At 46.2% G+C, this 17,166-nt stretch overlaps 1 protein-coding gene across 1 annotated transcript; it reads left to right on the top strand.

Annotated features, from left to right (window-relative positions):
- Window positions 1–13,862: 13,862 nt before the first annotated feature.
- LOC127326126 (peroxidase 56) lies at window positions 13,863–16,850 on the top strand. Its single transcript, XM_051352987.2, has 4 exons — window positions 13,863–15,036; window positions 15,412–15,600; window positions 15,720–15,918; window positions 16,099–16,850. Exons 1-4 carry the CDS (start codon window positions 14,791–14,793, stop codon window positions 16,503–16,505), a joined length of 1,041 nt encoding a protein of 346 aa, XP_051208947.1. The 5' UTR covers window positions 13,863–14,790; the 3' UTR covers window positions 16,506–16,850.
- The last annotated feature ends 316 nt before the right edge of the window (window positions 16,851–17,166 follow it).

The following is a 17,166-nucleotide window of genomic DNA, read 5'->3' as shown; positions in this document are numbered from 1 at the left end:
ACCTTTTGGTTGAATAATCGGCTTCACAAATGTTTGCCACCTTGGATATATGCCGTCGGCGAGGAAGTAGCCATAGTTGTACTTGTGGCCATTTGCTTCAAACTCCACCAATGGACCTTCCCGCATTGCAAGTCTTGTCATTAGTGGTGACCGTTGAAGAACATTGATGTCATTGCAAGATCCGGGCATTCCAAATAATGCATGCCATATCCAAGTCTCTTGGTCGACGACATGTCGACGGCGGCGCGGAGGAGAACGCGACGCCGGCGGGAAGGGGGACGCGGAGGAGGAGCACCGAATATAGCCCGTCGCTGGCGGCCGCGCGAGCGCCACAGTGCGGCGGAGCGGCCGCTGCTGCCAGGAGGGGGTGCGGGCGACGCGGATCTACGCCACGGCGGCGCGCAACAGCGGGGGCGGCGATGGATTCGACCGGCGGCGGCGGGATTTCGCGCCGGCGGTATGTGGGAAATGAAGGCGTGGGCGCTGGCAGGGGAAATTTCCAGCCGTTGGCTTTTCGCGCGGGCGCGGAGCGTTGCCGCGCGTTGTAGCCGACGCGGCAGATATGCCGCTCCGGTTTGTGCAAAACGCCGCGCGTCCTGAAAATTTTACATCGCCGCGCCGTTTACCGCGCCTGCTGGAGCGCCTGATTCCCTCGCGCGCGCGGTATACTGGCCGTTTTTTTGCAGTGCGGCCTATATAGCGCGTGTTGGAGATGCTCTAACAGCGTACTCCGGCCTTACAATTGGCTAAAAGAAACCAAACATTAAGTGCAATTCTACAACCAATGCAGCCAATAAAATTTCACCTTGGTTTTAGCTAAACGGCCCTCCGGCCTTAGGGCATCTCCAACCATACGATCCAAACGGACGCGCTGGGCCATCCGTTTTGGGCCGTTTGGGTGGCCGCGCGGACATCCAGACAGCGTTCCGCTACCGCGTGTCTGTTTGGGTCGCACGCTGCGCCCAACGCGCGGACGTAGCGCATATTCGAAGAAATAGAAAAACAAAGTTTAAAATGTAAATTTAAACAAAATTTGATTAAGCATATGCCATATTTTGGGCAAATTTGTACATAGCCCTACTTTGGGCAAATAACTAACAAAAGAAGCCCTCTATATGGGCTTTAAAATTTAAACTTAAAACCCTATGTTAGGGTTTGGTCGACGGCGCGGTGGCCGCCGGTGCGCCGCCTAGCCCTTGTGGGCGTCGTCGGCGACGTCCTCGGGCGGCGAGGCACTGTTGTGGCTCGAGCGCGCCGGGGACTCCGGCCACGGAGACCACAGGGCCTCCTCCCAGGCGGAGTGGGGGTCCGGAGCCACCCGATTAGGAAGCGGCGGCGCACGGAGCAGCGCCTCCTCCCTGAGGCGCTGCTCCCTCTCCTGCCAGACGCGGCGCCTGGCCTTCTGGCGCCGCTGCTCCTCCGCGCGGCGCCTGGCCTCCTGCCGCCGCTGCTCCTCGCATCGCTCCTCCTCTGCGCGGCGCCTGGCCTCCTCCCGCCACGCCACTTCCTCCTCCTCCCATCACGCCTGGCGGGCCTGGGCGTACAGCTCCCAGGCCTCGGCTTCCTCCACCTCCCACCGGGCCGCTTCCTCCATCTCGGAGGTGCGAATGGCCGCATGGAGGTGCGGCCATTTCGCGTCCTCTTCCGCCGCCGAGATGAGCAGCGCGGCACGGAGGTCGGGGTCCTCCTCCGAGGACTCGGGCTTCGGCTCGAGCAGCAGTGGCGGCGGTTGCGCCAATGCCGCACTGCCGCGGGCGGCCTCTCCGATGTGGAGGCCGCCTCGGTTTCCTCCGGCCCGCAGCGCCGGCGGAGGACGGCGGCTGCTGCTCGCCTCCTCGTTGTTGGCTTCGGGAGCGAACTGTCGCTTCGAGGCCATGGCGGCGGTTTCGCTCGGGGAGTGGAGTGGGGACTGGACTGGAGGAACAGATCCCCTCCAGTCCACATTTAATAGCCTCCCCGGTCACCGACAGGTGGGCCCAAGGGAGACGAGGTGACAAGCGCCCGGACGCGATCGGACACCGTGTGCCATCCGCGGCCACGCAAACCTAGCCCAGATTTGGGCCGGGTTTGCGTCGTCCCGGACGCCGCGGCCATCCGCATTTGCGGTGCGTCCCCGCGTTGGGCCGCTTTTTTGTCCGGCTCAACCCATCCGGACGCGCGGGCGCGGGATGGGTCGCCCCGTTGGAGATGCCTTTACAATCCCATACGGAGGTAGTAGTGTCGATTTCGACAAATTTGACCATTTTTCTCCGGGGCGCTACAGTCTTCGCTCTTCGCCGTAGCGTCGGCACCACCGGCGCTGAACGTGTGCCAGCGTGGCGAGGCTGGGCCCACAATTCGCAAGCTCAACTCCATTCACAAGGGCACTACCCTTTTGAAGTTCAACTCCCTTTAGTACGGTGCTACACTTTTAAAGTTCAACTCCCCTCGCATGGGCGCTACCCTTTGGAATATGTTAAGTCGCGTGGGCCGCCCCCATCCCATCCACCTACCACTTACCCCTCACATCCCGACCAGGAAGAAACCAAGGCGCGTTCCCCTCTCTCTCCCCTCTCAAATCCTTCCCCAAAATTCGAAGATTTCTTTGGTGGATTTTGGTCCCCTCTTGATGGAAAGAGGTGTTCTCTCCCATCCACTTCATGTTTTCCAATTGATGTCATGTTTTTGGTTCTATTTTGGTAAATCTTGGTAACCTTAGAAAAATTGATGTCATGTCTATGTTCTATTGTTATTGTATAGTCCATTGGTGGTTTGCATGATGTCTATGTAAGATTTTTAGTTTATGGTTAGCCCTAGATCTATTTAGTGACATAGATGTAGTTAGGGTTAGCCCTAGATCTATTTAGTGACATAGATGTAGTTAGGGTCAGCCCTAGATCTATTTGGCCACCATTCTATCTTCTTATTTTATTATTGAAATGCTTATGTTATCATGTAATATACGTATAGTTGATGCATTTGGGTTGTTGTAATTTGGTTATAGATGGCGAGAATTGTGAGTGTCCACTATGCGGACAAGGACAGTTCATGAAAGGCAACATCGAGTTAGACCCCGATGAGGTTGTGATGGTGTTTGAAAGAAGTCCCAATTATGCCGAGGTTGTGGAGAAAGTGAGAATTGAGTTGAAATGGATGAGCCCAACCTATGACATAGAATTGGAGGGAAGGTATAATGTTTCCTTTGGTACGCACAATCGTTGGAAGACAATGAAGGTCAACTCAGATGAAAGGTGGAGTGCATACAAGGAGGTGGTGGCCGAATCGCAAGACAAGACCCTCGACTTATTTGCCACAAAGAAGGTATCGTCGCGGTCGCACTTGGACTTGAACCGGCATGCCTCCCCAGTTCATGGTAGGAGCCCGTTTGCTGAACCTGATGTTGACATCTCAACAAGTAGTCCTCCTCCGATGACCCAAGATGTCATGACCCAACAATAAATCAGCCAACCACCGAGCCCGGTTCGCAATGGCAATTATGAAGCAATGGAAGAAGATAATGATGACTACAAGGGCGACGGGTCCGAGGGTGATCCCAATGACAATGAGGTTGGTGATTTGGATCTTTATTGTGCACAAGAGGACATGGACCATGACATACCTTATAACCGATGCTACGCATCGGAATCGGAGGATGAAGGTGCCGAGGAGGAGCTTGATGAAGAGGGGTTCACAGCTAAAGAAGCCGAAATTTTCAAGAAGGTAGTTGGCCGGGATCATCGGATACCATGGTTCTGTGATTTTAGTCTTGCTAATAAAGCCGTGGTAGACGGTGGTGAGACCTTTGTGCTCGGACCAAGGCCAAGTTTGAAGCGGGATATGAGTCACAAAAGGTATGGGATCGAAAAGGAGTGAAGTTTGAAACCTTGTTGGAATTTCAAATATGGATCAAGGAGTATGCGGTTAAGCATTTCCGTCCATTCAAGGTGGCTCACTAAGACGTGAACAAGCATTACATGGTTAGATGTGAGGACGACCGGTGTCCATGGGTTGTGCGTGCAAGACCATTTAAATGATGTCCGCAATGGCACATATCAAGTTGTGTTTTAACTCATATGTGCGAGGGCAAGGACCACGATGACCCAGAAGAGAAAGATGTTCACCGACAGTTATCATCCAATTTTATCACTTACAAACTATCGAATAACATTAAGACACTCCTGACACGCGTACAGCACGCGACCGTTGGGAACCCCAAGTGGAAGGTGTGATGCGTACAACAGTAAGTTTCCCTCAGTTAGAAACCAAGGTTTATCGAACCAGTAGGAGTCAAGAAGCACATTGAAGGTTGATGGCGGCGAGATGTAGTGCGGCGCAACACCAGGGATTCCGGCGCCAACGTGGAACCTGCACAACACAAACCAAGTACTTTGCCCCAACGAAACAGCGAGGTTGTCAATCTCACCGGCTTGCTATAACAAAGGATTAGATGTATAGTGTGGATGATGATTGTTTGCAGAAAATAGTAGAACAGTATTGCAGTAGATGGTATTTCAGTATAGAGAATTGGACCGGGGTCCACAGTTCACTAGAGGTGTCTCTCCCATAAGATAAACAGCATGTTGGGTGAACAAATTACAGTTGGGCAATTGACAAATAAAGAGGGCATGACCATGCACATACATATTATGATGAGTATAGTGAGATTTAATTGGGCATTACGACAAAGTACATAGACCGCTATCCAGCATGCATCTATGCCTAAAAAGTCCACCTTCAGGTTATCATCCGAACCCCCTCCAGTATTAAGTTGCTAACAACAGACAATTGCATTAAGTATTGCGCGTAATGTAATCAATAACTACATCCTCGGACATAGCATCAATGTTTTATCCCTAGTGGCAACAGCACATCCATAATCTTAGAGGTTTCTCTCACTCCCCCAGATTCACGGAGACATGAACCCACTATCGAGCATAAATACTCCCTCTTGGAGTTACTAGCATCAACTTGGCCAGAGCATCTACTAATAACGGAGAGCATGCAAGATCATAAACAACACATAGACATGAATTGATAATCAACATAACATAGTATTCCCTATTCATCGGATCCCAACAAACACAACATATAGAATTACAGATAGATGATCTTGATCATGTTCGGCAGCTCACAAGACCCGACAATTAAGCACAATGGGGAGAAGACAACCATCTAGCTACTGCTATGGACCCATAGTCCAGGGGTAGACTACTCACACATCACTCCGGAGGCGACCATGGCGGCGTAGAGTCCTCCGGGAGATGATTCCCCTCTCCGGCAGGGTGCCGGAGGCAATCTCCTGAATCCCCCGAGATGGGATTGGCGGCGGCGGCGTCTCTGGAAGGTTTTCCGTATCGTGGCTCTCGGTACTGGGGGTTTCGCGACGAAGGCTATTTGTAGGCGGAAGGGCAGGTCAGGGGGCCACACGAGGGGCCCACACTACAGGTCGGCGCGGCCAGGGCTTGGGCCGCGCCGCCCTAGGGTGTGGCCACCTCGTGGCCCCACTTCGTCTCCTCTTCGGTCTTCTGGAAGCTTCGTGGCAAAATAGGACCCTGGGCGTTGATTTCGTCCAATTCCGAGAATATTTCTTTACTAGGATTTCTGAAACCAAAAGCAGCAGAAAACAAAGAATCGGCTCTTCGGCATCTTGTTAATAGGTTAGTTCCAGAAAATGCACGAATATGACATAAAGTGTGCATAAAACATGTAGATAACATCAATAATGTGGCATGGAACATAAGAAATTATCGATACGTCGGAGACGTATCAGCATCCCCAAGCTTAGTTCCTGCTCGTCCCGAGCAGGTAAACGATAAACAAAGATAATTTCTGGAGTGACATGCCATCATAACCTTGATCATACTATTTGTAAAGCATATGTAGTGAATGCAGCGATCAAAACAATGTAAATGACATGAGTAAACAAGTGAATCATATAGCAAAGACTTTTCATGAATAGTACTTCAAGACAAGCATCAATAAGTCTTGCATAAGAGTTAACTCATAAAGCAATAATTCAAAGTAAAAGCATTGAAGCAACACAAAGGAAGATTAAGTTTCAGCGGTTGCTTTCAACTTGTAACATGTATATCTCATGGATATTGTCAACATAGAGTAATATAATAAGTGCAATATGCAAGTATGTAGGAATCAATGCACAGTTCACACAAGTGTTTGCTTCTTGAGATGGAGAGAAATAGGTGAACTGACTCAACAATAAAAGTAAAAGAATGGTCCTTCAAAGAGGAAAGCATCGATTGCTATATTTGTGCTAGAGCTTTGATTTTGAAAACAAGAAACAATTTTGTCAACGGTAGTAATAAAGCATATGTATCATGTAAATTATATCTTACAAGTTGCAAGCCTCATGCATAGTATACTAATAGTGCCCGCACCTTGTCCTAATTAGCTTGGACTACCGGGATCATCGCAATGCACATGTTTTAACCAAGTGTCACAAAGGGGTACCTCTATGCCGCCTGTACAAAGGTCTAAGGAGAAAGCTCGCATCGGATTTCTCGCTATTGATTATTCTCAACTTAGACATCCATACCGGGACAACATAGACAACAGATAATGGACTCCTCTTTTATGCATAAGCATGCAGCAACAATTAATTTTCTCATATGAGATTGAGGATTTTGTCCAAAACTGAAACTTCCACCATGGATCACGGCTTTAGTTAGCGGCCCAATGTTCTTCTCTAACAATATGCATGCTTTAACCATAAGGTGGTAGATCTCCCTTACTTCAGACAAGACGAATATGCATAGCAACTCACATGATATTCAACAAAGAGTAGTTGATGACGTCCCCAGTGAACATGGTTATCGCACAACAAGCAACTTAATAAGAGATAAAGTGCATAATTACATATTCAATACCACAATAGTTTTTAGGCTATTTGTCCCATGAGCTATATATTGTAAAGGTGAAGAATGGAAATTTAAAGGTAGCACTCAAGCAATTTACTTTGGAATGGTGGAGAAATACCATGTAGTAGGTAGGTATGGTGGACACAAATGGCATAGTGGTTGGCTCAAGGATTTGGATGCATGAGAAGTATTCCCTCTCGATACAAGGTTTAGGCTAGCAAGGCTATTTGAAACAAACACAAGGATGAAGCGGTGCAGCAAAACTCACATAAAAGACATATTGAAAACATTATAAGACTCTACACCGTCTTCCTTGTTGTTCAAACTCAATACTAGAAATTATCTAGACCTTAGAGAGACCAAATATGCAAACCAAATTTTAGCATGCTCTATGTATTTCTTCATTAACGGGTGCAAAGTATATGATGCAAGAGCTTAAACATGAGCACAACAATTGCCAAGTATCACATTATCCAAGACATTTTAATAATTACTACATGTATTATTTTCCAATTCCAACCATATAACAATTTAACGAAGAAGAAACTTCGCCATGAATACTATGAGTAGAGCCTAAGGACATACTTGTCCATATGCTACAGCGGAGCATGTCTCTCTCCCACAAGTGAATGCTAGGATCCATTTTATTCAAACAAAACAAAAACAAAAACAAACCGACGCTCCAAGAAAAGCACATAAGCTGTGATGGAATAAAAATATAGTTTCAGGGGAGGAACCTGATAATGTTGTCGATGAAGAAGTGGATGCCTTGGGCATCCCCAAGCTTAGACGCTTGAGTCTTCTTGATATATGCAGGGGTGAACCACCGGGGCATCCCCAAGCTTAGAGCTTTCACTCTCCTTGATCATGTTGTATCATCTCCCTCTCTTGATCCTTGAAAACTTCCTCCACACCAAACTTAGAACAACTCATTAGAGGGTTAGTGCACAATCAAAATATACATGTTCAGAGGTGACATAATCTTTCTTAACACTTCTGGATATTGCACAAAGCTACTGAAAGTCAATGGAATCGAAATATCCATCGAACATAACAAAACTGGCAATGCGAAATAAAAGGCAGAATCTGTCAAAACAGAACAGTTCGTATTGACGAATTTTATCGAGGCACCAGACTTGCTCAAATGAAAATACTCAAATTAAATGAAAGTTGCGTACATATCTGAGGATCACTCACGTAAATTGGCTTAATTTTCTGAGTTACCTACAGAGAATTTTGCCCAGATTCGTGACAGCAAAGAAATCTGTTTCTGCGCAGTAATCCAAATCTAGTATGAACTTTTCTATCAACGACTTTACTTGGCACAATAAAACACTAAACTAAGATAAGGAGAGGTTGCTACAGTAGTAAACAACTTCCAAGACACAAAATAAAAACAAAGTACTGTAGTAAAAAACATGGGTTGTCTCCCATAAGCGCTTTTCTTTAACGCCTTTCAGCTAGGCGCAGAAAGTGTGTATCAAGTATTATCAAGAGACGAGGTATTGTTATCACAAGCTCCCCCATCCGTAGTGGTACTAAGGGCTTTGTCAATTTTAGGCCTATAATAATATTTCTTTGGATTAGGCACTTTAGAGACATACATAAACTTTTGCTCCTTACCCACATAAGCTTTCTCCTTATATTTAAGAGAAGAAAAAGTTGAACTCAAGGTTCCCATAGCTTTTTCAAGTTCGCCAATCCTATTGGTTTGATTATCATGGACAACACAAGTTCCTAGGACACTAATTCTTTCATCAATTCCTCCTAAGGATTTATCAAGTTCATCAGTTTTATCAAGTAACATTTCCAATTTAGTTTCAATACTTGAAAAAAATTTCTCTATGGTTTCCAATTTTTTCATAACATCTTCAAGAGAGATTTCAGTTTTAACTTCATCAACAGGGGGTATTCCAAATAGACTCTCAATAATGCAGCTAGCTTCTAATGCAGGAGTACTTAGGAAGTTACCTCCCGCGAGACAATCAAGAACATACCTATTCCAGCTAGAGATACCAACATAAAAATTCCTGAGTAAAATAGTGGTGGAGTGTTTCTTAGTGCACCTATTATGAGCATTACTAATTCTATACCAAGCATCTCTTAAACATTCTCCTCCTTGTTGCTTAAACGAACGAACTTCAACTTCAGGATTACTCATTTTAGCAATAGTAAATAAAGCAAACTAGATAAAGTAAATGCAAGTAACTAATTTTTTTGTGTTTTTGATATAGCAAACAAGATAGCAAGTAAAGTAAAACTAGCAACTAATTTTTTTGTATTTTGATATAGTGCAGCAAACAAAGTAGTAAATAAAACTAAGCAAGACAAAAACAAAGTAAAGAGATTGGGATGTGGAGACTCCCCTTGCAGCGTGTCTTGATCTCCCCGGCAACGGCGCCAGAAATTTAGCTTGACACGCGTACAGCACGCGACCGTTGGGAACCCCAAGTGGAAGGTGTGATGCGTACAACAGTAAGTTTCCCTCAGTTAGAAACCAAGGTTTATCGAACCAGTAGGAGTCAAGAAGCACGTTGAAGGTTGATGGCGGCGAGATGTAGTGCGGCGCAACACCAGCGATTCCGGCGCCAACGTGGAACCTGCACAACACAAACCAAGTACTTTGCCCCAACGAAACAGCGAGGTTGTCAATCTCACCGGCTTGCTGTAACAAAGGATTAGATGTATAGTGTGGATGATGATTGTTTGCAGAAAACAGTAGAACAGTATTGCAGTAGATTGTATTTCAGTATAGAGAATTGGACCGGGGTCCACAGTTCACTAGAGGTGTCTCTCCCATAAGATAAACAGCATGTTGGGTGAACAAATTACAGTTGGGCAATTGACAAATAAAGAGGGCATGACCATGCACATACATATTATGATGAGTATAGTGAGATTTAATTGGGCATTACGACAAAGTACATATACCGCTATCCAGCATGAATCTATGCCTAAAAAGTCCACCTTCAGGTTATCATCCGAACCCCCTCCAGTATTAAGTTGCTAACAACAGACAATTGCATTAAGTATTGCGTGTAATGTAATCAATAACTACATCCTCGGACATATCATCAATGTTTTATCCCTAGTGGCAACAGCACATCCATAATCTTAGAGGTTTCTCTCACTCCCCCAGATTCACGGAGACATGAACCCACTATCGAGCATAAATACTCCCTCTTGGAGTTACTAGCATCAACTTGGCCAGAGCATCTACTAATAACGGAGAGCATGCAAGATCATAAACAACACATAGACATGAATTGATAATCAACATAACATAGTATTCCCTATTCATCGGATCCCAACAAACACAACATATAGAATTACAGATAGATGATCTTGATCATGTTCGGCAGCTCACAAGACCCGACAATTAAGCACAATGGGGAGAAGACAACCATCTAGCTACTGCTATGGACCCATAGTCCAGGGGTAGAATACTCACACATCACTCCGGAGGCGACCATGGCGGCGTAGAGTCCTCCGGGAGATGATTCCCCTCTCCGGCAGGGTGCCGGAGGCGATCTCCTGAATCCCCCGAGATGGGATTGGCGGCGGCGGCGTCTCTGGAAGGTTTTCCGTATCGTGGCTCTCGGTACTGGGGGTTTCGCGATGAAGGCTATTTGTAGGCGGAAGGGCAGGTCAGGGGGCCACACGAGGGGCCCACACTACAGGTCGGCGCGGCCAGGGCTTGGGCCGCGCCGCCCTAGGGTGTGGCCACCTCGTGGCCCCACTTCGTCTCCTCTTCGGTCTTCTGGAAGCTTCGTGGCAAAATAGGACCCTGGGCGTTGATTTCGTCCAATTCCGAGAATATTTCTTTACTAGGATTTCTGAAACCAAAAGCAGCAGAAAACAGCAACTGGCACTTCGGCATCTTGTTAATAGGTTAGTTCCAGAAAATGCATGAATATGACATAAAGTGTGCATAAAACATGTAGATAACATCAATAATGTGGCATGGAACATAAGAAATTATCGATACGTCGGAGACGTATCAACTCCCAACAATGACAATCAAGCAGGCAGTGAAGTTGAAAGTATGGGAAGGCATGGAAGGCGAAGCAAGCCGCATTTAAGATGTTGTACGGTGATTGGGAAGAGGCATACAACCGAATCCCTCAGTTGTTGGGCGCGATGGCGGCTACCAACCCGGGGATGTATCATGTGGTCGAGCCTTTTGGGCAGAAAACTAGAGAGTACAATGGTGCAACAGTACGAGTATTTGGCCGTGCATTTTGGGCCTTTCAGCAATCCGTAAGGGCATTCCAACACTTTAGGCCGATCATCTCGTTTGATGGTACTTTTCTGACCGAACAATTCAAGGGCACACTACTGGTTGCAATAGGTAATGACGGGAATAATCGGTTGTTGCCTTTGGCTTTTGACTTGGTTACAGCTGAGAACAACGATAATTGGGAGTGGTTCATGCGTCTTATGAGAACCAAGATTATTCCGGCTAATAGGGAAGTTTGTGTCAGACCGCAACCAGGGTATTCTCAACGCTGTGCAGATAGACATTTCAGGGCATCCTCCTTTGCACCATAGATGGCGCATGAGACATTTTGTGTCCAACTTCTATAGGGCATGTGGGAACAAGGAGTTGTCCGACGGTCTTAAAGATTGTTGTCTCGCTTACACGGACGCTCGATTTGCGACATTGTACAATAAATTGGTGGCTCAAAAGAACCTCACGCCTGGTGGGTTTGAGTTCCTAAATAGGCATTTGGAATTGAGGGTCAAGTGGGCACAAGCCTATGATGAAGGTGGTAGGAGGTATGGCCAGATGACAAGCAACATGGCAGAATGCTTCTTTGCCACTCAACCGCAAAGAAGCATAACATAGGGCACCGAATCAGCCAAAAATGAGATTCCTCCATGCACTTCGGATTCAATGGGAACAACCCATAAGTTCTCCCAAAATTGTCCCCAAATCCATATGGCTCCCAGTACACCTGTAACAAAGAAAAACACAGCAAGTTCGGTTATCTCTAAAAGACAATAACCATGACGCGTCAATTAGCACCTGGTCGGCGGTGAGTGTGTCAAACTCATTGATGTACTGCAAGTGGAGGCACATACCGGTGGGTAGTCGTATGAGTTTCTTGGCTTGGCCTTGTCATGTGCATAGTTAGGACACATCCAAAACCTCCTTCCGTGTTTGGCATCCCAAGCATCAGATCGCTTTGAGACACAAAGGTCACCGCACCAACAACGAGACTGTTCCGTCCCTTCGGGAAAATTGGATGGCCAAAGGTCAGCGGTGTCCTTCCACTTTCTCGGGTTCTCCTTCGGATCTGACGACGCCATACCTACAACAATTTTATATTAAAGTAACTATGAACGATATTTCAAACTAAGATAAGCAAACATTTCTAAGACAAAAAGAAAACATAGAATGCCTACGACAATGTTTGAAAACTAAGATAGGTGAACAACAATGCCTACAACAAGTTTTGCCATCTACCAAATAGTTATAAAACCAAATGCATAAATAATAAGTATATCAATTATAATCTTCACATTCCAAGTTCATCTAGATCGACAATACCAAGCTCAACCTATACATGGCAATATTGACAACAAATTATAGGCACATACCATAACTCTAACTAGCAAAATAGGACAATCTAGTGGATAATAAAACTATCAAACTAAAATAAAATCCCCAAGACCACACAAATTTCGAAATTTGTGATGATCTAGGGTTTCACCAATACTACATAAAATTGGGTCTAATGAGTTAAGATTTTTCGAATAAATTTGGTGGGATCGAAAGAACATACCTTAGGGAGGGATGGAGACCAAAATCCACCAAAAAAATCTTCAGATCTAGGGGATTTTGGGGAAGAATTTGGGAGGGGAGAGAGAGGTAGGCGCGCCCTTGTTGCTTCTTGGTCGGGGTCTGAGGGGTAAGTGGTAGGTGGATGGGATGGGGGCGGCCCACGCGACTTAACTTATTCAGAGGGTAGCGCCCTTCTGAAGGGAGTTGAACTTCAAAAGGGTAGCACCCTTGTGAATGGAGTTGAGCTCGCGAATTGTGGGCCCAGCCACGCCACGCTAGCACAAGTTCAGCGCCAATGTTGCCGGCGCTACGGCGAAGAGGGTAGCGCCCCGAGGAAAGGCGCTACTAAAAAGGGTCAGATTTCAAATATTTTTGAAAAAATTCAAATCGTGATGAACTTTCGAAAAAGGGTCAAATTTGCCGAAATCGACGGTAGTAGTTGATTCGCATTCAGTGTACACATGAGAAACCATAAACAAACTAATCGGCAACATAGTTTAAATAGCCGGTATATCTTCAAAAAGGTGCGATTAAATGCATTAGCCTTTATCTTAAGCTGCCACCATATCCTATAGCCTGCCATAGAAAACCTTAATCGATACATGGTACAGTCCACAAAAACTGTGGGAAGTTCTTTCTTTTTTGGCGGAAAAACTCTATATATATGTAGATGTTTTTCTATGTGCAGCTGCGTCAGATGGTGGAGCAAGCTTAAATATTACTCCCTCCTTGCTAAAATGTACTGCTTATAAGATTTTTTAAAAGCCAAACAAAGTTTGACCAAGCTTGTAGAAAAAAAATCAACATGTAAAATTCCAAATCAGTACCATTAGAATCATCATGATGTACTACATTTGGTGATGTACATTTGGTGCTGTAGGTGACGATTATTTTCACATGCTATCATCATGTAGTATATTTTCACGTGCTATACATTTGGTGCTGTAGATAACGATTATTTTCTCGCTAAACCTGATCAAAGTGTACATCGTTTGACTTAAAATCAAACTCATATGCACTACATTATGGCAACAAAAAGAGGGAGTACCACACTTAGATTTTTTTTGTTGCATCTGGCGAACAGGCTCATGCAATACAACCGCCACACCTAGGATGCTCCTTGCTTGTTATTTTTTTTGTAGGCACTTACGTTAATTTTTTTTGAAATGGCATTATATATGCCTATGTTGTTCAATCCGACAAGCCTCGTTTATCTTTTGGTAGTATGGCGTAGAATTATTTCTCCGAATTTTATCCGATCATTGGTATGAAGGTAATTGAAGAACCAAGTAGGCCGCTCTGAATTACCTCCTAGAAACCTGAGTGAATCCCTCTAGTACTGGAGGGGCCTTATTAGTATGTCAAGTAGATGCGATATAGTATTTTTACTTGATCTCATGAGTATGGAAGTAGTCTTAGACTCATTGTCACAAGGGATACTCGTACTAGTAAAAATTTGGTCAACCTTCTCCCTAAACAAACTGCATCATATAAGCCAAAGCAGATCCTAAATTACAGGCCAGACCAATAACAAAGCAATCAAACCCCATGTGATCCGCACCTGGGTCTCTCGTTGGGACGTAGAGTAAATCCGATCGCATCCATCATATAATTCGAGTTCCATGTACTTAACCTGACAGGCCTTTCTGCGCTATGCTCGTCCATTAACTAAAAATAAATTCTAACAACAGGTAAGCACATACGTAAACAACGCAGGATCTACATCACTGCGGGGGTTAAGATGAATCCTCGGTATAAGCTGCTGTCGGCAACTTATCGGCGCGATCTTACTTGTTGTCAACTTAGCAGTGCTGTCAGTCATTAGCTTATTATATTCCATCACATGCGTCGGGGTAGTATAGCAACATCTCTCGCTCCCTAAGATCCCGGAAACCCATGGCCGATCACATGGCATCATGCCAGGAAAAACGATGACGCTCATAAGTAACGTTCCCCTAGATCTCGTAGACGGCATCCACGCTCCCCGAGGCCACCGCCTTCATATACAACGCCTACGCCCTACGCTGGTCGCCCACTCGCTCGCTGCCTGATTGCGCGCGTGAGGCTCGAAAAGGGGGATACATTAACAAGTCGTGGCATTGTCAGTTTAGCTAGCTCCAACCCTTCTTCTGGTCAGCTAGAGCCGCCATGGCAATGTGGGTGTCTCTGCTTCCTCCTCCCAGGCTCCTGCTTCCTTTGCTGGTGCTGCTGCTGCCGGTGGTTGCTGCCGTCCATGGTGGGCATGGCCATAGCAACCTCACAGTCGGGTTCTACAGGCACTCGTGCCCCGACGCCGAGGCCATTGTCCGCGAGGTTGTCGCCGAGGCCGTGGAGGACGACCGGACCGTCACCGCGCCGTTGCTCAGGCTGCACTTCCACGATTGCTTCGTCAGGGTAAATTCTTTCTCTTGTCCTGTTAATTTACTTGGCCAAGTATAGTGGTAACTGATTCCAAGGTTCACTAGGGAGATAGAGAGGTACAGAAAATGCAGATGATAAGTAATCTCATGGGCTTTTCTGCAGGCTAATTCTCTTTCTCTTGTTTTAAAAAGCACTACCGCTAGATACTTTCATGATTGCTCTTGGAGTGCAGTGGTATCCTAAGCTGGTCTCAGTGATTCACCCTTACTTCCTTGTCCAGAGACTAGGGAAATATTCCTCTCAGCGCGTATCAATCAAGCAGATGTGTACTTTGCTTAATTCTGTTAGAAACGTCACAACCAATACATCAGCTATCTTGTTGAACTCGCTTCGTGGTACAACGTGCAGGGTTGCGACGCATCTGTGCTGCTCAACTCGACCAAGAACAACACGGCGGAGAAGGACGCCAAGCCCAACCACACTCTGGACGCGTTCGACGTCATCGACGCCATCAAGGAGAAGCTGGAGAAGAAGTGCCCCCGCACCGTCTCCTGCGCCGACATCCTCGCCATAGCCGCCAGAGACGCCGTCTCGCTGGTACGAAATCAAGCAGCTCCGTTTCCTCCATCACGGGAACGCGTAGATTCAGGACGCATGAAAGCTGGCTGAGCTGGGTTTAAATGGATCGTTGTTGTGTTTGCTCAAATTTGAACTAGGCTACGAAAGTGGTGACCAAGGGAGAGTGGCGCAAGGACGGCAACCTGTACGAGGTGGAGACAGGCCGGCGAGACGGCCGCGAGTCCAGCGCCAAGGAGGCGGCGGTGCACTTGCCTGATTCCTTTGATGGAATCCTCAAGCTCATCACGAGGTTTAAGTCCAAGGGCCTCGGACTCAAGGATCTGGCCGTTCTATCAGGTAAAATTATTGACCACTCGCGCAGTTTGTAAATGTTGCCAAGTTTCTGTAGCTGAAAGTCCATGCAAGCAACATATTCAGTTTGTAACTGCAATGCTACAACTGGCCTTGAAAATAACAACTGAATATCAATCGATTGGAGTTATTTGAGTTAATGAAACTCTCATTGTACTCGATCAGGTGCCCACGCGCTGGGGAACTCGCACTGCCCATCGATGGAGAAGAGGCTGCGCAACTTCACGGCTCAGTACGACATGGATCCGACACTGGACACGGCGTACGCGGCGACGCTGAAGCAGCAGTGCACGAAGCCCGAGGACAACGAGACGGAGCTGGCGATGGTGCCGGGGAGCTCGACGACGTTCGACGCCACCTACTATCGCCTCGTCACGGAGAAAAAGGGCCTCTTCCACTCCGACGAGGCGCTGCTCAGCAACGGCGCCACCAGAATGCTCGTGTACGGCTACATGAGGTCGGAGAGGAGGTTCTTCAGCGACTTCGGGGTGTCCATGCTGAACATGGGCAGGGTTGATGTGCTCACCGGCCGCGACGGGGAGATCAGGAGGAGATGCGCCGTTGTCAACTAATATAAGCTAGCTAGCCGGCTGATCTACTGTGTGGTGTTCGATCTTGCCAATTTGATGTACTAGTGTGGAACTGCTTTTGCATGTTCTATAGATGTGTAGGAACCGATGCTTTGACTTTGGAATTCCGAGATTTGGGTTGACAATTGTAATTGTAGTAATGTTTATGGAATGTGATAACATGTTCCATAACTTTTGGGTCAGCTGTCATGCAAGCACCAAGCTTTTCTAGTAAAATGGCATATGTTGATCCACAGAATGAAGAAAAAACATGCTGAAACATTCAAGCAATGGTTGCAATCACAAGTTTAGTAGTGTATTTTTTTTTTTTTAGTTTCAAGTACTTTCATCTCAGAAGCTTGTAAATATGTAAATACTTTATTACCCTTAATTTTATAGAAATTGCAGCTGTTTACCCTAAAAAAATTGATCGCCTAGAGTACTCGCTAATGGGCTATTGTTTCTCGCTCAAGTACGCAGAGTATAAAGTTGTAACTAATGCCACATATGAACTTATTTGGATTGAAACCTTGTTGAAGGAACTTGATGTTCGACAGACTTCTCCACATGTTATATGGTGTGATAATATTGGAGCTACCTACCTTTCATCAAACCCTGATTTCCATGCATGCACGAAACAAATTAAGATTGATTTTCATTTTAT

The sequence above is a fragment of the Lolium perenne genome, chromosome 4 (genome assembly GCF_019359855.2).
Source record: "Lolium perenne isolate Kyuss_39 chromosome 4, Kyuss_2.0, whole genome shotgun sequence".
Classification (NCBI taxonomy): domain Eukaryota; kingdom Viridiplantae; phylum Streptophyta; class Magnoliopsida; order Poales; family Poaceae; genus Lolium; species Lolium perenne.
Note: the sequence above shows the minus strand (reverse complement) of the source record. Positions and strands in the feature narration are given on the sequence as shown.